This window comes from Atta cephalotes (genome assembly GCF_000143395.1).
Source record: "Atta cephalotes unplaced genomic scaffold scaffold00033, whole genome shotgun sequence".
Lineage (NCBI taxonomy): Eukaryota > Metazoa > Arthropoda > Insecta > Hymenoptera > Formicidae > Atta > Atta cephalotes.
The window spans coordinates 3,543,319-3,568,119 of NW_012130097.1; the positions used below are offsets into that span (position 1 = coordinate 3,543,319).

Sequence of the window (24,801 nt, forward strand, 5' to 3'; positions counted from 1 at the left end):
AGTCAATAAACGTAAAGAGAGAAGAAAACAAGAGATAAAGAGCAAGAAAAATGAAACAAAGAACACGTTGTAGAATAGGCTTAAACCTATGCGATATCCTGACTATATAACCTCTAATCTCTGAAGAGCACTTGGAATCTTATAATGCTTAATAAAAATACTTAAAAGAATTTTATTATAGTGTTTTAAAAAGCTCTTCGGGGTAAGCTACTAGAGTATGTAATGAAAAATGGAAAGCTCCATTTTAAAAAAGTGACCTTGCCATCTAAAGTCAAACCATGGTACCTTCTTAGATTTTCCTTGAAATTATATAAAACTTTTGTCTATAACATTTTTCCCTAAAATACTGTTCAAGAGATATTTGAAGTGGACAATTAAAATGGGACATCTTATATTTATCTTTCTCATTTTAAGTGCAAAATTTTTCGGAAATTTCAAGCAACGCGAATAAATCATATGTACGTACCCACTTTTACTTTAATTGATAGCGCTATTGTGTGGACATCAATCAGAAGGAATCTAGCGATTTCTAGGAACTTTATCTTGTGCCGACGCTTAACAAAATTGACATGTTTATAAAGACTGCATAATTCATTGTATTTATATAAACAATGACATTAACATATCATAAAACGTGTATATAGCAATTATATGAACCAGTTTACCACATTTTATTAAGATTTGACAATCGGAATAATCTTCGGATATATTAATATTAATATATTGTGATAAATTAGTTATGCAATTAGCACATAAACTTCTATTACTAGACCATACCAAACTGATTATTTCGTTACCATGTTTGATGCCAAGCCAAAGATATAGAAAATGCACTGCGAACTATATTTAATGGCGAATTCAATTGGAAAAACTAGTACATATTAAAGCCATTGTACACTGATTTAATTTGAGTATAAAAGTGAAGTGCAAATATTTCGAATTATAAAATACACATTTTATCTAATAATACAATAAAATGTATCAAGTATTCAGGATTTAATCGATTTCTATGTTTATGTATAAACATATCTTTACGTTATTTTGTGTACGACGGCTTTTATGTGCGCTCAATCGAATTCGTTATAAATAGTATTCAAATCAACAATAATGAGGGAGAGGGACCAAAAGATGACCAAAAGATGATCTTTCTCTCATTCTCTCCCATTGCACTGTTGAATGGAAAGAGATACAGATTGATCTGCCCTCTTTCTTTCTGATAAAAACTTATGTTGTTTCATCAAATAGACTACGGTTTACTTGATGCTACAAATGTTTTCAAACAAAATGTTTTTTGATTAGTTAATTAATGAAATTTTTTCTTCTGACTGATCAGTCAAATGCTTCCAAAGCGTTTGTAGCGTCAAGTGGACTGCATCCTAAGACATATACTGGTTCTGTCGATTCAAAAGTGGTGATTTCAATATTAACGACAAAAGCTGGTGTAAAAATGTAGATTTGCAAGCATTATTGAATGAAAATCTAACACTATCCACTTCAGAACTAGCCAGAGAATTAAATGTTGATCGTACAACAGTTATTAAATGTTTACATATACATTGTGTTACGATATATTGTTTAAATAAATGTTTTTGAGAAAAATCTTCAAAGTAAATCACATTCCTAATATAAAGTTGTCGCTTAATAGTTCACAAAAGCGTCATCACGTTCAATCTTTTTTGAAACGGTGGTTTGAGCGGCTCCTGAAAAATGCATCTTAAGACTCCTGAGTAGTCGCGGCGGTCATGTTGGAATCGCGACGGCATAGACGACAAATGACACATTAATTTATGCTGCATGCCATTTGTAAATAAAGACATTTGGACAAATCTAAATGACGAGATCGCTTTAAAATACTAAATAAAAATGGACAAAAATTGTCTTTTTCTCCCTTGATAGTCAATAAATAATCGTAAAAGGTAGGTAAAATGAGCCTACATTCGGGCAGAAACATATGGTTTAACAGTTGTTAAAATAAGTGAAATATATGCTTTTACGTATAAAATTCTAAGATAGTTTCTGCCCATTTTTAGGACTTTTATAAATACGAAACAAGTCACATTTTCACAATTAAGCAAATAATAACGAAATGGCATGCACAAATTTCATCATTAAAATGTCACACTTTTCCACACCTCTAAGTTTAGCCATTTATCGTAGCGAGGCACTGTGACACACGCACGCATGCACACATAAATACCAGCCCATGTACATACATGTGTTCGCTTTCGGCGCATCGAAAATACATGTACATACATGTACTCGTGCTTGTGTGTGGCTATCGATTTCGCCAGGTCACCATTCTAATTCTGTATCGCTGTCGTCAACGAGAGTTCTTGGCTGAATACTCAGGAGCCTTAATGCATAATATATAAGAAAAGTAATCCATTTAATCTTTTCTTTCATGAAATGAAGAACTCTGAGTTAAACTCTTAGTTAATTCTTTTATATTTTATGTATTATGCGTTATCCAAAAGTCTGTACCAATCTTACATATACATAAGCATGAGTGACCGACAGAGACTTCTCAGTATTATTTTTGTTTTTTTTTCTATCATTGGTCTGTTTTCTGTTCTTGCACTAAACTGTAACTCTCTTTCTCACTTTCGACAAGTATCAAACATATACCTATCTCACTTCAAGTTCCAAAAGTGTATACTAGTTCAGCTATAGAAAACAGATCTCATATATAAAATAATTGAAGTCAGCAATCTAGTTATAGAAGTTTATGGCAATTAGTCATCGTAATGTTCTAAGACTTTTTTCCGAGCGCCTTCTGTGTTAGCTCTGTCTTCTTTTGTTGCGCCATTTCTTTTTGCTTTTTCTCTTCCTCTCGTCGTTTTGCCGCCTCTTCTCGTTGCTGTTTAATTATAGCCAATCGTGCTAGGTCCGCTCGAGCTTCATCCGTTTTACCGGCTGCGTGTAATTTTTGATAATTCACATAGGCTCTTTGTTTTTCCAATTGTTCCCTGAAAATTAGAATCACATAAATCAATTTTCAATATTGATGAGACTGATATAAGTGATAAGATATGATCGTAAGGATAGATTTTCAAAAAATATCATCAAAACATTATGATTACAATCAAATCATACACATACCGCTCTCTTCGAGATAGTTCTGGTTTTGCAGTGTCTAACGACTGATTCAGTTGAGATAATTTTTTTGTTTTCTTTTGTACCCTGTTTGGATTTTCTACTTGAATTAAATTCTCTACACCTTTTGCTTTTCCTCCCTATAAGAACAGAATAATTAATGAAATAAATTAGAACACAATACTTTATTTATGTAACTGTGTACAAAAGATCTTTTTTAATCTTGCGCATACACACGTATATAGATACCTCTGTTTCCGATTCTGATTCTGACTCACTGTTGCTATCTGTGGTGCTACTTTTTGACCTATTGGCTCCACTCGTTTTAGTCTCCTCATCATCTTCTTCCTCACTCGAACTCTCCTGCCCTTTATTTTTCTGTAAAATAAAGGAAAATTAACTTGGTTTTCAGTAGAATATAATGTAAAAGACAATAAATAAGTTTATTCTTACCTAGGAATAAAATTCACTTACAAGGAAATGCTCCCAGATTTTCTCTCCGATTTTAATTTCGTGGGTTTGTAGAGGAGAAATATTTGATGCGTATTTTTTTATCGGCAATTAAACTAAATATTCAAGGAGAAATTAATCCTCGAAAAGAGTGACCAAATTTATGTTTTTTGGCTGTAATGTTTTTCGAACGAAGCATGACAGCGTAATTTTGTAAAGGTATAAAATGTATATATGTATGTATTTCAAGAGGACATACGCCGAATTGCGGGAATAATCCCCAGAACGTCTCTCTCCGGAGCCGCGTCATGATACGACATCCATCTCCTGCTTACGTGCGAATTTGAGAGTGCCACATACGCACCTGGTTAATTTTTACATCAGTGGATAGATATTAAAATTCTATATATTTTATATATTTACGAAATTACACTATTATACTTTGCTCAGAAGAGAACGTTCCAAATTGTAAAAGTGATAAAAAAATTAACATTATCAATCAAGAGATCACGTTTGAAATAATTATTCTGGCTAATGCTGATCGGAGGAGACCTCTCCGATGATTTTGACCTTGATGTTGTTAAAGTTATATGATCTTGAGTGATTTTTAAGATGTGATTTTTAGCTGTCGCTTGTTATTCATTAAGAAGTTATTAATAAAAAAAGATTAAGAAATAAGAAATAATGTCTTATTTCTGCTATACGCAATATTAAAAACTACTCTATATGCTCTCTATTGAGGGATGTTGAGGGATTTTCTATTGAGGGATTTTCTACGCAAAGCAAATTCCACCTTATCTCTCCTCCCTGTCTAGGAGCTCACGATTTCCACACGAAGCGAATTGCATCCGATCTCCCCCTTTGCCTAGAGTCGCACGAGACAAGGGAATGGATTTTGTTTCGCGTGGAAAGTCTGAGACTTTCTCCTAGACAGGTCGAGAATGCGGAGTAGTTCTTAATATTGTACAAAGCAGAAATAGGATGTTATTTCTTAAACTTTTTTATTAATAACTTTTTAACGGATAACGAACCTAAAACTTCTTGGAGGTTATTCGAGCGATCATCGGAGCGATCTCTCCTGATCAGTATGTTTACCAATTTAAACACAATATCTCAGGAATAATGCATTTTTGGAAGAGGAGAAAAAACGTTTCAAATAAAATTTAAAGAGGGCCATCAGGTGAGCTATTTATTTTGAAATTTCGAGACTAATAAAAAATTCAATCTGTGGGTTTTATTATAATAAATATTTAAAAAAAAATGCATTGCTCTCGAGATATTTTGTGTCCAAATTGTGGCCAAATATATTTTTGCTCAACTGGGATACAGAATAGGATTCCAAGATTTTATTTCCTAGAATACCTATTTCAAATGTGTTCTTTTGACGTTAGTTTTTTTTTATATCACTTTTACAATTTGGAGCATTCTCTTGTCAGAAGCCGAAAGATTGATTCTGAGAACTATATAACGGGAATGTTTTTTGTCGTAGTAAGGAGTAGAATGGTCAGAGAGCCGAGCTTCGAAGGGTTCGGATTTGAAAGCAACAAAATTTGTTCGTGAACAAAATTTGTTCAAAAATTTTTCATTACTCAGAAAATAGAGATATATATATTTTGGCAAATTTGGAAAGATACATTCAGTAGGATTTCACCCTTTAAATATGTTTGACTGCTAATAAAAAAGTACGTATCGAATATTTTTACTCCTACAAGTCAATCGATTTTCACTATCAGACAGGGACATCTGTCAGGGATAGGGTACTTGTTATAGAATAAATCGGAATAATTCTGATTGTATATGTGAAATTATTTATTCACTTCCTAGATTTTTATTGTGTTTCCTAGGAACAACGGAATAATTCCGATTAGAATCCGAACAATTCTATGATATATGCTCTGGGAGCTTTTCCATATTACTATAATAATTTTTATATTTTAATTTGCTATATTAAATATTCTATATCAGTTATAAATAAACAGGATGTCAACTAATTTAAGAATGAATTTTATCCTAATAGAAAAATATTTATGAAATTATATATCTTGCATAAAATTTGTAATCTGCAGTTATATGTATAGATACATTAAAAAAAATAAAAGTAGAAATCCGTTATAAAACATTCAAAAAGTTTTATGGCATTTATTGTCCGTTGAAAAATTATTAGCAAAAAACATGTGTGTGTATTTTACACACACACACACACACACACACGCGCGCGCGCGCGCGCGCGCACGCACACGTACAAACAAGGTGTACAAAAGTCTCTCTTCAAATGTTTTGAAAAGTAAGCATTTTTGAGAAAAATGTTTTCAGATAAAAATTATAGGATTTAAAAAGATGTATTTACTGATCACATCCGTTTGATTTTAGGTAGCGCCAAGGTAAGATCAAATCGATTTTTTTAAACCTCATACTCTATTTTTGATGCCAGAAACATCCAATAGCTGATATCAAGAGCTTTTCAAAACACTATAACAAAATTAATTGACGCGTCGATTGGACGAATAATGCTAATATCGATAGTACTGTAAATTCCAAATTTTATAATTTGAAAAGTACTTGAAAAATAATTTTATTATAATGTTTTAAAAAGCTCTTAACATTAAGCTATTAGGTTCTGGCATCAAAAATAGGGTACACTGTTTAAAAAAATCGATTTGATCTGACCTTGGCGATGTCATCCAAAATCAAACGGATGTGATTAGTGAATAGATATTTTTAAACTTTATAACTTTTGTCTGAAACATTTTTCTCAAAAATGCTTACTTTTCAAGATATTTCAAGACTTTTTGTACATACCGCATATATAGAGTGGACCATTTTAATTTATCCAGTTGATTTTCTCAAAATCTATAAATTACAGGCAAAAATGTTTGAAACAAAAATTTTATTGCTTCAAGGGGGAAAATTTGTTGTACGACAAAAATACAAATAAAATAGCACCCTACCAAGTGTAAGGCCAATATTATGTGCGTCTGTTTTTTTTGTCACGACAAATTTTTCAAGTTTGTATTGGCTGCAAGACAGAGGATCTTAGGCCTCTTTGTTCTATAACTAATCGACAGACTTGAAAAATTTGTTTTATGACAAATGCCTAATTTATGTCTTGATCTTAATCCTAAAATCCTAAAATTCAGCCAATGAATTACAAATTTCAATTAAGACCAATTAAAAAACTGGTAACCCTATTGGATAAATTTTAGGATGAATTTAAGGTTAAAATAGAAGCATAAACTAAGCAAAAAATGGATTCATGTAAGGGTAATAGAGAGATCCGAAGACTTCTCCATTCTGTAGACATTTGTCCTATGATAAATTTTTCAAGTTAATTGGCAAGATAGAGAGGATCTCGGATTTTTTTTTATTATATAGTCAATTAACAGGTTTGAAAAATTTATCATATGACAAAAAAACAGATCCAGTAATATTGGTCCAATATTGAGTTAAAAGAGGTCAATATCTATACTAAATAGTTTCGTATCAATTAACCTAAAAATACTAACTCTCCACTGTTGCTTTTTTTCTTCCTGGCGCCGTTGCTCCTCTAATTCTTCTGGATTTGTGAAGTGCCTGTTCCTGCCTTTGTGATTTACGAATTTTCCTGCGCGATAAAGAGCGATTAGTAACGAAGAATACAGAAATCATTTTCCTCAAAGGAACGCGGAACATGAGATGAATTAAGAAGACAGAGACTAGAAAGGAGCACATGTAAAAGAATACTTACCTCGCGGCATCGTAGTTCGTAATAATAGCGCAAATCACAGTAATGATTAAAAATCGTAAGAACTATGAAAATTTCCGATTCGCAGATTATATATGTCACATTACCAAAAGAAATACGAATTTCATAAGCCGCCTTATCGAACTACATCAAAGATTCACTGAGCTAAACCATAGTCGGAGAGAAACCTGAGAGAGGCTATGCCGGTCTTTTTCCTATTATCATCGAAATTGCCCGTACATTACCGCCAGTACATCCATTTTCGGTTTGGCAACTACGGGACTACATCTATTTTTTAATACTGTCGATAAAATCGTATCGTCAAAAGTGGATGTGGTTCATATCTGTACTACATCCACATATGTAGTTGTAAAAAATGAAATTGAAGTTTTTTTTCAAGTGAAGTCACTTTCTTATTTATTATATAAATTTAATGATCGTTTTTATCTCGGATCGTAGAAATTTTGTTGTAAAACCATATCACAAGGAAGTAAATTTATAAGAAAAACACTCTACCAATAGAATGAGCATTCAGAAAGTCATTAAATATGGAACAATGGAGAATAAGTTGAATCCTCAAAAAGGATTCTCTATAATGATTTTTTAATCATATAGGATTTCAGTTTTAACAGATAAGATTTTTTACTATTTTTATACACATATATGAAAGATTTTATAAACTTTTAGTTACATATGATATATTCTATGACTAATTAAGTTGAAGATATATTAAGCGTATTAAAATTGTAGAAAAAATATTACAAAATTCATGAATTCATTTTTTTTAGATATTAAAAAAGGATATAAATTGGAACAATCAATGATTAATTTTGACTGATAAGATAATCGTCTGAATGTTGTTATATAAGGTAAATGTTAACGCGATATGAAGTCGAAATTATTGAGTGATCGTGTTAATTTGCTTTTTTTAATCACTTACTCTTCTTTTCGGTCTTTGGGAGCATTTTCTTTATTATTAAGCTGTGCACTCTGTTTGTATATTGAAGTAAACTTGTTTAAAACCAACAAGGGCTACAGTAAAATCTTATCATTGACGAAGAAAAATGATTATGAACATGCTTTTCTCCTATCAATACAAAAAAAGAATTTTATTATAAATTTACTTGTATATTTACGATATTGTGTTAGATTTTCAATAATATATTGTATTATTTTTTCACTGCTTAAATTGAAAATTATTGAAAGATATATTTCGTATATGCATAATATTGCATAATGAATATCATTTTTTTAAAAACTTTATTAATATCTAACATATACATTGTGATTATATGATATTAATTAATGACATGTTCATATCAATCACATCTACAGAGAAAGTCTGGAAGTAGTATATATTAATGTAAATTTTGATTGAATATATTCATGTTTGGTTTTCTAATAATTTCTAATAAGCGTTTTTGTAAAAAGAAAGTAAAAATGAAGCATCCTTTCAAAGTAAAACTTTAATAAATTTATTGCAGTAATATTTCTTGATAAGAGTTTAATTTTTATATTTTTTCGCTTCTCTTTTATGTTCTCAAACATTTTTAGTATTTGTTCAGTTATATTTCATTTAAGGATGGAATAAAAATGAATCGAGAATACAAATTTAATTAGAAGGCAGGATTGACAAAAGACTACTTTTTTGTTTTGACTTAGCCAGTGATCAAAACTGTTGGTTTTAACCGGTCAAAATTGATTCTAATCATTAATTAAAGTGTATTTTTGTTTTTAAAGGTTTTTTATTTTTATTTTGATCGCAAACTCATCAGATGTCTTATGTATATACGAGTTTCCAGCTTTAATTTTTTTTCTTCTCGCCTTGAACGCTGTGTCCCAATATCCACTGCTAGTATTAAAGATCTATAGTATATGTAACGTATACTATAAATTTTTAATATTGGGAATATCGGAACGTAGCCATAATAGTATAGTGTCAGTCATCAATCAATTGTTAGACGAATCACTTTTTCACGTATGTGCTACACGTTGTGTAGCAACACTATACTCATGGATTCTTAAAATTCTGTTAAAGCTTTATTTTGACGTTTCTATGAAAATATTACTTTTTTGGAAAATGAATATGAATTATAGAGCAATATAGAAATTTTAAAAAGATTATAGATCCTCATTACCTGCCTTAATCTTTTTGCTGCCAGAATTAGGTTGAAAATGTATAGACCTTTTAAAAATATATATTATTTTGTTTTTATATATGCAATAACAATAATTCATTTTGTTTCAACTTATTATTTAATATCTAATAAAATGTTTTTCTGAATTAGATCTAATTTTTATTCTTTTATCTTATTTTAATTCTGGACTGGATTAGCTTAAAAACTATGTTATAATGGCTATGTTTCAAAATTGATTGCCAGTATTGAAAATCCATAGTGCACGTAATGTAAATTGTAGTATTTTCAGCGCTGGTAGTAAATTTTGACACAATAACAGCAAAATAAAATTTACATTTTGATCAGAGAGAGAGAGAGAGAGAGGAGGGGAGGGGGAATAAGTACCTAAAATCAATTTTGACCAAGATAGTTAAAACCGCATTATCCAATTTGTGCCAACTATGTAATAGAAGATTGCTTTTGCGAATGAATGATGACCAAATAAAATGTTAATAATTTGAGATGACTAAATTAATTTATTGTTTGGCCAATGTTTCCGCTTTTGTTACTACTTCCTCAATCGGACCAACCATGTAAAATGCTACTTCCGGTAAGTGATCCAATTCTCCAGTCAAAATCTTCTGGAATCCTTTGATAGTTTCTTCTAATGGTACTAGTTTGCCGGCATGACCAGTGAACACCTCAGCAACCTAAAATATTATAATCGACTTTTTAATACACATCACATTATTGAATAAAGTACTGAATTTAGGTAAAGTCTAAAAAAAATTTAGATAAATTGCTTATTAAATTATTATTATATTACATTGCGTCAGATGTGTTCAAGATTTCAATCCCACCATATATAAAATATACCAATTGGGGGAGAGCTCTCTGATGATCTGGACTTTGACATATGTTGTCAAGGATCTGACCCTGAGTGACCTCTAAGAGATTTTAGCCGTTGCTTGTTATCCATTAAAAAGTTATTAACAAATAATTAAATTAATTAAAAAATTTTTTTTTCGTTGAAAAATTCTCAGACAAATGTACATACATTTTGCAGCAACTTTATGTTTACATTAGAATCATTCAATGCGTAATAGATGAGCTGATTGTGATTTGAAATATTACAGCCGTATTAAATAAATCAGAAATCGAAATATCATAACGCAAGAATCATAAAATAATCGATATAATCTAAAATTTTTTGAAGGTCATTGAGAGTTATGATCTTGACAACATATGTCAAAGTCAAGGTGTCATCAGCGCGATGTCTGTTAATTCGAATAATTATCAAAATGACATCGATTCATTCTCTCTATTAATTTTAATGTATGCCTACATGTTTTCATGTAATTTAATTAATTTTTATACTTTTATCATTCTTCAAGTTTTTTTACTACAATAAGTATTAAAAAATAAATAATTGATAAGTAATAAGTAGTAATGTTGATATATTGTATAAAAGATTGTCATATTACAAATAGTAATGATTATTTATTATGAATGAAACTCATTTTCATTATCGTAGCAGCTGTATTGAAACAAAATCTGTCGAAAAATTGCGGAATAAAAAGTCAAGCTCTAATGGGTGTAGTAATTAAATATGCACACCTTATTTACTTGAATCCTAGAGTTGTCACAGAAAATGAAATTTTAAATTCCCTGACCTTTCCAGTTTTCCAGATGAAAATGAAAAATTTTCCATGACCAATTTAAAATATGTAAATTTTAAAAAATCAAGGATTCTACGAAAGATAATAGGAATACTAGCTTATATTATTAAAAAAGTAACGCAAAAGAAGCTTAGTAGCATAATAAAATTTTGCGTGCAAATTCAAACCAACAAAAAATAAATTAGTATTGTAAATTTGTATTATTAAAAAAGAGCACAGTTATAACGATCAAATAAAAATACTGTAAAATATAAATTATTATAAAATTTTAATTTAATTTTATTAAAATTGTTAAAGTGAGCGAGTTTTGAACATATTTGCCCATAAATAATAATAAATTTATCAGATATAATACTTAAAAAATTTTAACGATTATTTGGAATAGGAATAGTTTAAAGAAATTGTGAGGAAATTTCAAAATTTTATTTTTACATTTTCTCCTGACTTTTCTCGACTTTCCACGACCAATTTCAATTTCCCTGACTTTTCTCAGTTTTCAGATCTGTGGCAATCCTGTCTATCACTTGTTATACCATCATGTCTGAGTGTGTGAAATATCATATCCGTTAGTAATTGCTATTAAAAGTTATTATAGCCTCGATATTTTCGTCTCAGAAATCGCCCGTCTTTTAAAAAGACAGGAGGTAATTGTGGGACACTTTGTGCGTGCTCGTTCGCTCGCCCGCCTTCCGCACGCACGCACGCACATACGTGATTTCTGGATCACAAATAATATGGCAATTTCTGTCATTTTTCGTGTATCAACTGTCTGGATATCTAAGGTTTGAACGACCTTTGTCTGCATTCTTCTGTATGTGCTCATAACGACTGTATAACGAGTTACAAAAAGTTGCGTAGATATTTTATATAACAAAACAGCTGTGCATCTGTCGTTAATGAATACATACAATTACAGAATACAAGCCCTCTTTATATCTGTTCATGTATTATTGGCTGGTTTTCCTATTCTATGAGCCTCTTTCACCAACTTCTGATTAAATTAATCGATCAAAAGCACTCGCAGAAGTGCCAACAACAATTTAATGTATCAGAACGTTTCCTTTCTCTTCTTCTGTATTTAGTTCTCACGTTGACAATCGTGGATAGAATTAATCGATTAACGTTAATCGGGGTTAGTGAAAGAGAGTATATAACGTCTTTGTACTCGCAACGCTATGACATAATATAATTATGTCATTCTTGTTTAACATTTATTTATTTCAAATGTTAAAGCGCAATTGATGTTTGAGAGTATTATGAAAGAAGCCAAGACTACCTAAACATTCAACACACCTACAATGTATCATGTTTTCTCTCACCTGGAATGGCTGGGACAAAAACCTTTGGATTTTACGCGCACGTGCAACTGTCAGCTTGTCTTCCTCTGACAATTCATCCATACCCAAAATTGCAATGATATCCTGTAGCGACTTATAATCTTGTAGGATCTTCTGTACACCACGGGCGATATTATAATGTTCTGTGCCGATAACATTGGGATCCATGATACGGGATGTGGAGTCAAGAGGATCGACAGCTGGATAAATACCTACTCAAATACATACTCAAAGAATTATTGACTGTGATACAATAGATAATTTTCAGATAGCAAATTCAATCTTGCATTACACTAAATTAGTACATATTAAAAAACAGGGTTGGAAAGTAATTAGTTATTTATAACTAACAACTTGTAAGTTACAGTTAGAATTACTTTTTTTTTCAATAACTTTAACTTAATTTTGTTTCTTCTTTTTCAACTGTAATTGCAACTTAACTTAATTATATTTCTTTTAATAATTAGTATCTATTTCAGTTATTTTTACAGTTATTTTACATGTTTTAAACTTTATTTGTCAATTTAATATAATTGGTTAGAATCTGAATAATTGCGTTACTGTTGCTACTAGTTGTGTAGAAGACAATGGCAGAGTCCCGAAGACAAATAGTAATTTAAGACAAATAGTAATTTGTTCATTGTTAATGTCCACTGTTTCTTTATCTCTAAAGGTCATCTATGCAATGGGAATAATAAGATGTGGCAAATCGTAAGAAATTGACTAATTACAGTTAAATATGAGGATAATCGATTATGATTCACTGCTTATTACGTTATATTATTCCCATTGTTGACAGATCATAAATTGAGTCTAAAATGAGCTGAGTATTTCATATTTAATGATTTCTTTAATAAATTTTTTTAATAGATACTTATTGAACATCAAAATTTAATTGTGATATTATTTTAGTAGTTTATTTGCGTTTTTAAGTCGGAAAATTTCGGCGCGCAGTTCAAAATGATTACAAATACGTATGTATGTATGCATGTCTCATGAAGTAAGAAGGGAGGAGATTCAACTTGATACCGCATGAGCAAAAAAAGTGGATTGGTTTGGGCGCCGAATTGAAAGGGAGCCTGCTGAAAAGAATAACTTACTAATTTAGACGCCACTTGTAAAAAAATCAGTCAGCTGTTCCAATTGTACAGGCACATATTTGTTTCTTCGATTTGTGCTTTTAATTGTGAGGAAGTTTTTTTTATTCGGATACTTTCATGTTCATTTTCATTTAATAAAATACAACAGCATTACATACAGACATTACAGATGACTTTACCGTATCTTTACAATTATAAAAAATATTGTGCAAGAAATTTAAACAGGTTATTTCTCTTTTCTGAAGCATCTTTTTTTCTTTCTTTACATCCACGAATCCAACATGACATCTTTGCAATTTCATTATTGTAACGCACAAAGATATAAAACACAGGGCTGGGAGACATCAATAAAGCTGGCAAATAAAGTGAGATAAGATTGATATTACAAATGGCGTCTAAATTGGCAAGTTATTCTTTTCCTTCCAATTCGGCGCCAAAACCAATCCCATTTTTCTTCACAGAGTTTTCCTCTCCTCTTACTTCGTGGAATACATGTATACAGAGTGAGGAAAAGGTATGGAAACTCTAAAAAATCTCAAAAAATATAAGTTTTACAGAAAAACGTTTCAAATGAAAGTTGTAGGATTTAAAAAGGACTATTCAATAATCTTATCAGTTTGACCCTGGCTGGCGTCGTTGAGATCAAATCAAAGTCACCTTGAATTTTTTAAACGGAACATCTATTTTTTATTGCACATTCTTATAGTCCTTCACCTTTTGAAAGCACTATAATTTCATTTATTTTGGATCAGCCGTTTCAAAGTTATTAAGTTGAGTATTTTACAGTAAGAAGTAATAGACATCCGAAGATAAGGTCGGAATATGATTCAGCAAACTAAGGCAAGGTCGGAGGATGATCCAGCCAACTAAGGCAAGGTCAGAGGATGATTTATCTTTAAATTTATAATAAAAATTTATAATAAATTTTCAAAATGTTTACCATTCACAGCTTGACAGTGTGCTAGCCGATTGTAAAATCCTGAAACAGCGTTCCTAATCCCTGGGAATGAACACAACTTCATCAAGGATTCGATGACGTAAATCATGTATATTTTGTCGTATAAACTTTACTTTTCAGGTAGCCCCATAGAAAACAATCGAGAGGTGAAAGGTCTGGCGATTGAGCTGGCCACTCAATTGGACCTCTCCTCCCTATCGTTCAATAAAGACTTCGTTTAAATAATAATGGATATTTCTTCCATAATGTGGCGCAGCATCATACTGTACTAAGTGTTCTCAATATTTTCATCAATTATAGTCCTCGCAGAAACTATTTGGTTTCTCATATCCTCGTATATTGCAGTATTTAAATTCCCTTCAATAAAGAATAGACCTATCAAAATATTATTTAAGATGTCCAAACATTTACTTTCTGCTGATATTGAGTATGAAATTTCAGTGAGGATTTGTATCCGATCAAAATCTACAATTATCGATTGACATTACCGTTAACTAAGTTGAAACATTGCTTCGTTTGGGAAAAAAAAAAAAAAAAAAAAGTTAATAAATAAAATCAGGTTCTGCATTTATTTTTTCCATCATTAATTCACAAAAGACTTTAGACGTCGATTAAAATCATCTTCATTTAGCTCTTGCACTAGATGAATTTTATATGGATGGAACTTATTCTGTTTTAATATATTACACACTTCTGATCTATTTGATGTTCTTGAGCTGTTCTGCGAATAGAAATATGTGGATTCTCCACAAAAGATTGCAAAATATCCAATGACTTTTCGGGATTTGTTGCTGTTTTTAAACGATTTTTAATACCACCAATTTCTTCGAAACATCTGATAAATCTTTTGTGAACCGTAGATTTCGAGATACTTATATTTTCATTCCGAAATTTTGCATTGAAGAGCTGCTTAACATCATTGTATGACCTTAGTCTGTCTCCCCATTCTCTCATCATTAAAAGAGATATTCGTTCAGTAGGTGCAGCATTTTAAAAGCAACTAATAATGAGCAACCATGAAAACAATTGAGAGTGAGCAGCCGTGAAAACAACTGAGAGTGAGCAGCCGTGAAAACAACTGATAGTGAGTAGCCATGAAAACAACTGAGAATGAACAGCTGTGAAAACAACTGAGAATGAATAACCGCGAAAACAACTGAGAGTGAGCAGCCGTGAAAACGACTGAGAGTGAATATGATCCGGCCAACTAAGGAAAGATCGAAGGATGATCTAACAGTTTAGATCATCCTTCGATCTTGCCTTAGTTGGCTGGATCATATTCCGACCTTGTCTTCGGGTTCTATTACTTCTTACTATAAAATACTCAATAATTTTGAAACGACTGACCTAAAATGAATAAAATTGTAGTGCTTTGGAAAGATATATTGAGAAGGATTAAAAGAATAAAAATGCAATAAAAAATAGAATGGTCCATTTAAAAAATTCAAGGTGACTTTGACTTGACCTCAACGACATCAGCTAGGGTCAAATGATGAGACTATTGAATAGACCTTTTTAAATCCTACAACTTTTATTTGAAACTTTTTTCTATAAAACTTATATTTTTTGAGATTTTTCAAGGTTTCCATACTTTTTCTTCACCCTGTATATAAAATATATACAGGGTGTCTGGAAATAATCGCCAAATATTTCATGGACAGGTAGAGCGGACTAAACTGAGTCAAAAAGTCCTCTACTATTTTATAAATTTCTCCAATTAATGAAATATTAATCCTTAGAGATAGCCGAATACGCTCGTCTGGCCTACTACTGCGAAGTGTATATGCCTACCGATCACTTGGCGCGCGGGTCTTGGGAGTTGGGGATTGGCTGGCAAGCGCCTCGCGCCGCGCACACCACCGTAAGTCTTCATAGCTCGGACGGCGCGCTTGCCAGGCTATCCCTGTTTCCCACTGTAGAAATTCACATTGAATTACTGAAGCATCAAAAATCCAACTTCAATCATAATGGACCCTTAAATCATATATTACTAGACAGAGTATATGCCCATATTCATAGTCAGGCTTTATATTTAAGGCTTCTTTAAATTTATCTTCAGATACGAATTCTGTATGAATTATTTCACTGGCTGCTGAGCATCTAAAGATAAATTTAAGGAAGGCTTAAGTAGGTCTGACTATGAATACAGGCAATAGTCTCTTGAAAGTGAAGCCGAGTAGGATGACAAAGAAGAATAGATAATGATCATAATTGGTAATGCGCATGACTGTAGAGAGATACGCGCGCAAACAAATTACACACAGCTACCAGCTGCAGCACATCTGATATATGAAATTAAAATTAAGGTGTCATTAAAATAAGAAGAATAAGAATTGACATACTTATTATCACTTATTTATAATAATTAAAGATTACGATACCTAATCTCCAAACTAACATTACAAATTCCGTATATTAATACTATATTCACAAATAATTAAACACATATGTAGTAACACCTGATCTTCTTCTTTGCAAACATAGCAATGCATTGCCACAAATTGTCATTTATAATTTTCACTCATAGAACCAAACATAATTCACGAATAAATGTGCTTTCTAGGGTATGGTCAAAGCGATGTTGCAAAATTAAAAAACGCTTTGAAGCGTTTTTTAATTGACCAGTTTGTAAAATTCTTTCTTCTAATTTGGTCCATTAAACGCTTCAAAGCATTTATAGTGAGACTTTATAGCGAGACCACAGCCCTAGTTTGTGATGAACAGTACACTTTATTTAACTTGAACATCCCGCGCACGCACGTATCTAATTGTATGGAGCATGCAAATTACAATCAACGATCATCATCTCTCCTTATCAATCTTCTCGATTTCAGCCGAATGTACAAGGATTATAGGTCTTTGTTCTATCTAGTAATATATGGTCTAATGAGCCTTTAATTTCTATTAAAAGATTTCTTATTAAAAGATAAACAGTGAAAAAGTTTTAATTTATCTAATTATTTTAGAAATATTATAATATCGCTTTGGTTAAAATGAGAGTAAAATACATAATAAAATTTAAGTCATTTTCACAATTTTACAAAGAGTTTTTAATATTAAGTAAGAAATCGACCGATGAGATTATACACATGAATGAAAAACGCCATATTCAAGGCAGTTCTTCTGCCTAATCATTTTTCTTATGAATAATTTTTCTTCTTTATATAATCTCCCATATAAGAGATTCGAATATCTATGAGATATTATTTTTCGCAATAAATTATTTATAACTTTCTAAAATCTTATTGTAACAATAATATTGAATTATTTGTCAATTTCATTTGTAATATTATTACTCAGTTTCGATTTAGGACGGTGTTTCAAAACTGACAAATAATCAGTGCACAGTTAGCTTGAACTGGAAATTGTATAATTTATAAAAAAATTATTAGACACGAAGAATCACTTTAATCGAATATAGTTTCTCATTCATAAAAGATTTTTAAATATTTTTTTCGTGTATTACTCATTTTTTACTTATTTATACATTTTTCACTTTTTACTTTCTCTAAAATTTTCGCAGCATACCCGTGTACCATGACACAATGATAGTCTAGAGAAATTAGACAAAAATATGACAAATTTGCGGAAAAATTAGCAGCTAACTAAATTTTTTAATAGCCTTTTATTTCGTCGTTCTAAACAATATTTCAAAAGTCTCTATCATTGTGATCCTGCTTAGAATTTTATAGAGTCAAAAGTAAAAAAAAGAACAGTTTTTCGCGAATATTTCAAAATTTATTGTTCTATAGCAAAAATAGTCATTACGATATTTGTAGATTAAAAAATGTGTTCTCTACGAAAAAAGATTTTACGAGCTTTTTTTGTAGGAGCAATCTTTTTTGTGTATTAACGGCTTCGAAGTTTGAAGAATCATACTCCTGAAAGATAATGCACTCTTTTCCACATCATCTCAAAGTAGAATATTAGTATTTCTTTTAAATGGTCAAACTTCAAAACCGTAGCAGAAAAATTGCTTTTTTTCTACTTTTGACTCTCTTATAAAATTTTAAATAGAGGTCACATCGATAGAGACGAGACATTTAGAATGATGGAATAAAGGTTCATGCAACAATTTAGCTAGCTGCTAATTTTTTCGCAGAAAAATTCTAATTGCTCTAGATTATGGTTAAAAAATTTTGTTTAAACGGTTAAATATCCAATAATGTTTTCAAGGTTGTACAGAATATATATATATTATTTCATTATCAAAGTTAATTTCATCATGTTACTGTATTTAGATGTATACTAATCCAATGTAATGCGAATAGTATAATTTAGAGATACATACCTAATTCAGCAATGGCACGTGATAATACGGTTGTAGCGTCCAAGTGAGCAAAAGTGGTAGCAGGAGCAGGATCTGTTAAGTCATCAGCAGGTACATAAATGGCTTGAACAGAGGTGATAGATCCCTTTGTCGTTGTGGTAATACGTTCTTGCATAGTACCCATATCAGTAGCCAATGTAGGTTGATAGCCCACAGCAGATGGAATACGACCCAACAAAGCAGATACCTAAAAACATGTATCATATACAAAGTGACAAAAAGTTCCACACCGATGAAGCATTTCAAAAATAAGATATTTGAAAAAAATATTTTATAGAAAAATGTAGGATTTCAATGCATCAAATAATGGTACTCAGTTAAATAGTATCACATACATTACGATGAATTCATTCGTGTACGCTCACGCCTGCCCTCTCAGAGATAGACATCATCTGCACCGTAGTGTTTTCGCCTCGAGGTCTCGAGTTGCGTTAGCAATATAGTAGTACTACATATATACAAACGATATCTATCTCTCACTTAGATAGTACTTAAAATCTTCAATACACATGCGTGTATTGAAGATAGTCAATAGTACAAATATGTTGGTTAATACAATACACGCAATGTGCGTTTCCTAACCAATCTTATCTGCATGTATGGAAGTGAGAAGTCTGATCTCTTATTCTCTATTGTCTTCGCATACCTCCCACTTCCAAAAAAAGGCTATGCTAGCAATATAGGAGTATTACATATATGGCAAGACGTACAATTTGACATATTGACATATCATAATTATATAATGCAATAAGAGATATAACTTCTATATTCACTATAGCACTACTTTTTTATAATTTCTATACCAAAGGTATAGTAGGAATAGAATACGCAGACATATTATTACTAGACGTTTTTAATCATGTTGAACCATTTCATTCTTATTGTTTATAAAAAAGCAAAGATAACTAATGGTAGCGAGCGTTATGAATGTCAAGTAGAACGCAGTTCTAATAAAACATGAAAAGTGTCATATCATTGTTTTTTTAATACTTTCAATATCAGTATGCATTACTATTATATATTCTGAAAAAAATGTATATTTATTGAAAAAATTCTATATAATCACTTTTTTTAGATCTAAATCCTAAAATTTCAAAGTCAAATTTTTCCATGATCTTGATGTTTCCTTATTCCTAAGATAAGTAATATGCCATTTAAATCCGCTTGAAATTTAATATCCTTTATTAAATAAATTATTTTTATTTACCTCGGAACCAGCCTGAGTAAACCTGAAGATGTTATCAATGAATAGTAGTACATCCTGACCTTCCTGATCACGGAAGTACTCAGCGACGGTGAGACCAGTGAGAGCTACGCGAGCACGGGCGCCAGGTGGTTCATTCATCTGCCCATAAACTAATGCTACTTTAGAAGTCTTGTCCTTGAGAGAAATTACACCAGATTCGATCATCTCATGATAGAGATCGTTACCCTCGCGCGTTCTTTCACCCACGCCAGCAAACACTGAATAACCACCATGAGCCTTGGCCACATTGTTGATTAATTCCATGATAAGTACAGTTTTTCCGACTCCGGCACCACCAAATAGACCTGTTATGTTAAAGTATTTCATAATATTAAGATAATTAATAATTCCAATAATATTATTAAACAAAACCAATTGAATTTTCAAAGCTCTAATACTATCGTAAATTATGTACTATCGCAAATCATACCAATCTTTCCACCCTTAGCATAGGGAGCCAGCAAATCCACGACTTTGATGCCAGTGACTAGAATTTCTTGTTCAACGGACATCTCTACAAATTCAGGAGCATCTGCATGAATAGCGGCCAACTTATCTGTGGGAATAGGTCCACGTTCATCAATAGGTTCACCAATTACATTGATGATACGACCTAAGGTTTCGGCTCCCACAGGAATACGAATAGGGAATCCAGAGTCTAACACATTTTGACCACGTACCAAACCCTCCGTACCTATAATATAACAGTAAGAGTGATTTATTATTGAATCGACAAAATCACTATATTTATACTTATATTTATGCACAAAAAATCTATAATTAAGCAATGTCATCAATTTTGATCTGTTTATATAAAAGTTACTAACAAAAACATTCAGCTTGGTAGCCTTCGTAGCCTTTTTATATTATTAGTTTATTTTTAAATAAATATATGTTCAAAAATAGGACCGATAAGACTATTTAATTAAATATGAAAAATACCTATTTTTGTTTGAAGCGAATTTTACAAGTAACACTATCCAATTGTCACTCACCAATCTGAAAGTGTGCAATCACTATACACGCTTGTTTAACATCGAAAAATATCGAAGCCGTGTTTTTCTATTTTTCCCCAAAATGAATTTTAAGAGTTGAAACTATCCCTTAACCATCGCTAAAAATGTGTCTTGCCAAGAATTACTCCAAGCATATAGATGGCAACGAAATATGTTTCCGACAAAAATTGTAGAGTTAATAAAGAACTATGTAATGATGTCCTTTATACATTTATTCCGTGCTGCTTCATTAAATCCTCATTTTCATCTTATTTTTGCTATTTTTTGAAGTTAGCATTGAAAAAAATCAACTTGACCTCCAAACAACCTTGATAAATTAACCTCCGAAAATCAAGATAAGGTTTCAACCTTAAAATTAATTTTGAAAAAAAATAGAAAAACATAGGTTTAATATTTTATAATGTTAAACAAGTGTGCATAGTTTCATCCAGATTGGTAAGTGATAGTTGGATAGTATTACTTGTTAGTGCTATTTTAGATCTATAATTAAATTTATGTAAATCTCTTACACATTGCGAAAAATAATATACACAAAATATTACCATCCATAGCAATGGTGCGCACTGTATTTTCTCCAAGATGTTGGGCGACTTCGAGTACCAGTCTAGGTGTACGATTCTGTACCTCCAAAGCGTTAAGTATAGGTGGGAGAGCATCATCGAATTGTACATCAACAACAGCACCAATGACAGCAACTACCTTTCCTTGTGCACCACCTTTGGAAGCAACAGCTGCGGCTTTGGCAGCATAATCTCTTTCTATTTAAGATAATTAAATTTTACATTTAAACCTCAACAAATTTATATATAATTATATACATGTAAAAAGAAATTGTGTACACTCATCCAAAAAATAAAAAAAAATCTACCAATTTTTGTTAAGTTTTTGTGAGATATGTTAAAATTCAGTGATAATTATAGCAGCAGTGATAATTAATAATTACATAATATATTTTAGACAAACAAGTGCTTTTCAATATTTAACACATCTTGACACAAACGTATACAGAAATGCATAAAGTATATAGCATTGTGCATGATTCAGATTTGGATCATCAGATTTGGAACAGAACGTGTATACTGTGTATAGTTTCAATTTGTTTCAAATAGAATTAGAATTAGTTTCAAATGTAGCTTTTTCCACTTGTATCCTAATTTATATCAAGCTTGGTACGCATAGACAGTAGTAACTTTATATTAAATTATCTTAATTTCGGCAATACAAAGAATGGTGTACTGACTAGTATAATATGCACTTATATGATTAATTAGTGTATATGTCATATCGTGTATATGTTTACACGCATCGCTGAAATTAAGATAATTTAATAGATAATTTAAACGCGAAAATTTGCATTAGCTCTGCGAGCTTGATCTTTGAATCCGGATGCTCGATTAATTCTCGAAATGTTAATATCAAACGCAGAGATAATGTAGCAGAAAGGTGCGAGTTGCCGAACGATTTTCGAGATGAAAGAATAAATAAATGCCTCCAACTTGCAAAATCAAACACAGATAAAATACAATTGATTAAATACTTTTCTTTGGAATAAGTAATGCTCAAATTATTGCTAAGAAAAGATCAGAGGGTCAATCATGTAAAAAAAAACATCTGTTCGTTGCATGAAATCATCAAATATTTTTGCACTTAAAATGAGATACATATTTTGTCTTAAAAAAAAAAGAAAGCGAAGATGTCGAGTGCCAAAAGTGCAAGTAACGTGAAGAGACCTATTTTTTTCTTAGAGTAAAATAATTAAAAAAAAAATAATATATATATACACACACACATATATATATATATATAAAAATTTTCACTTATCAGGTTTCCGCCTTAGAGAAAATGTTACATGATCGATATCTAGATTTTAATGTTCTACAAAATATTCTAGAATAACACTTTCAGATAAAAACATTTTCTGATGTGAATCATATGAATTAACTCCATCTATAGATATATGTTTCCATAAATAAGTACATTAAATGTTTTTATTTGTTCTAAAAGAAGTTAATTTCAATGTACTCCAAAAACTTTGCAACATTGCAAACTCGAACAAACATGTTATGTAACATGAAAACATATATATAACCATCAAAATTAATTCTTTGAAACCTTTACAAAATAATTTTTATATATATTTCGAAATATGCTCTTTAAAATATAATTAAATAGAAAAAAATATTGAAGAAAAGAACAGCAATCCACAATTGTTTCGAAATAATTGTCAAACAAATTATAAAAACAAACATTTTATATAATGAAATATTTCTCCCCGATCAAGACACTAAGAAATACACCATTTATAATCACACTGAACATTTACCTGCAGAATTTTATGAACGGGATAAAAGAACAAGTTAAAAGAACAAGTCGCCATATTGTTAAATGGAATTCACACCAATCGATTACCGATTATATAACCAACAAATAATTTTTTTCAATGGTCCATAAGAAATTCAGTATATATCGATTGTCATGAACGAGATAATTGTTGATAATTCTGAATTATCGATTTCACATAGAATATTATAAAAATAAATCCAAACAAATATTTCAACAAAGTATGTCACGCCAATTGCCGATTATTCCATTAGTAAATCGAAAAATATGTACTCACTGTTGATAGCGAGGACGCCTGATACTTTAGCGATTTCATTTTGCAAAAGGGAAGGTTTAATAACTCTCAAGGAGGCAGGAACTGCTTTCGTTACAGCGTTTAAGATCATTTTCGCTCGACTAACAAAAGACCATCGAATACTACTGTGCCGATCAGTATGGTCTGATCGCCCGATGTGATCACTGTGGGCAGCAATGTTGCCAAATGCTTTTATCACCCTAGAGCGGCCTGGGATTCTTTCAAACTTCACTAAAGCTTATTGCCCAATTTACATCAGCTGTGTTCCAAAATTTACTGCCACTAAAAATCTATAGTTTACGTACGTGCACTATAGATTTTCAGTACTGATAGGAAATTTTGGAACACAGCCATCGTGTACTTGATACGGGTAGAGTTCTACATTTATAAGCACGGAGGAGAAATAAGAAGAAGACCAAGCTTGAGGTCTGAAAATAGGCTTGAATTCAAAACACGATATCGGAAAACCCATGGAAAATCGGACTGATTTTAATGTCTTGTGAGAAAGGTTGAACGTATTGACTGTCACGTGGTCAAATTAGAGCACTATTGCCCGTATTCATAGTCAGGCCTTATATTTAAGGCTTCCTTAAATTTATCTTCAGATACTCTATGAATTATTTCATTGGCTATTGAGCATCATAAAGATAAATTTAAGGAAGCCTTAAGTACAAAGTCTGACTATGAATGCAGGCATATTAGGCTGCGTTCCTATTTCGTTTCAGTGCAGTATCCAATAGCCGTCTTTGTGATATTGTACCGGAAAAGCATTCTCAAATGACTGGATACTGGCTAGTGACATTGCATCACGTTTATCAGACAGTTTTAGATTATGAGAGAATACGTGTGAGAAGCTGCAATGTGTAATGTCATTAGCCAATATCCAGTCATTTGGGAACTTCTCCATATAGTATCCAACAAAATGGCAGCTACTAGATACTGCACTGAAATGAAATAGGAATGCAGCCTATGGTCTATCTTTCCACTGAACAGCCAATGAAATAATTCATACAGTATCTAAAAATAAATTTAAGGAAGCTTTAAATATAAGGTCTGATTATGAATATGGGCATATATGATATATATATATATATATATATATATATATATATATATATA

At 31.2% G+C, this 24,801-nt stretch overlaps 2 protein-coding genes across 2 annotated transcripts; both read right to left on the reverse strand.

The window, feature by feature from the left end:
• Positions 1 to 2,749: 2,749 nt before the first annotated feature.
• On the reverse strand, positions 2,750 to 7,277 carry LOC105621423 (28 kDa heat- and acid-stable phosphoprotein-like). Its single transcript, XM_012202894.1, has 5 exons — positions 7,268 to 7,277; positions 7,047 to 7,144; positions 3,343 to 3,471; positions 3,100 to 3,233; positions 2,750 to 2,966 (listed from the first exon to the last, which is right to left on the reverse strand). The coding sequence occupies exons 1-5, from the start codon at positions 7,275 to 7,277 to the stop codon at positions 2,750 to 2,752; spliced, it is 588 nt and encodes a 195-aa protein (XP_012058284.1).
• Positions 7,278 to 9,897: 2,620 nt separating this feature from the next.
• On the reverse strand, positions 9,898 to 23,773 carry LOC105621425 (ATP synthase subunit beta, mitochondrial). Its single transcript, XM_012202895.1, has 7 exons — positions 23,665 to 23,773; positions 21,590 to 21,805; positions 20,462 to 20,725; positions 19,993 to 20,336; positions 18,747 to 18,972; positions 12,380 to 12,609; positions 9,898 to 10,091 (listed from the first exon to the last, which is right to left on the reverse strand). Exons 1-7 carry the CDS (start codon positions 23,771 to 23,773, stop codon positions 9,918 to 9,920), a joined length of 1,563 nt encoding a protein of 520 aa, XP_012058285.1. The 3' UTR covers positions 9,898 to 9,917.
• Positions 23,774 to 24,801: the final 1,028 nt, after the last annotated feature.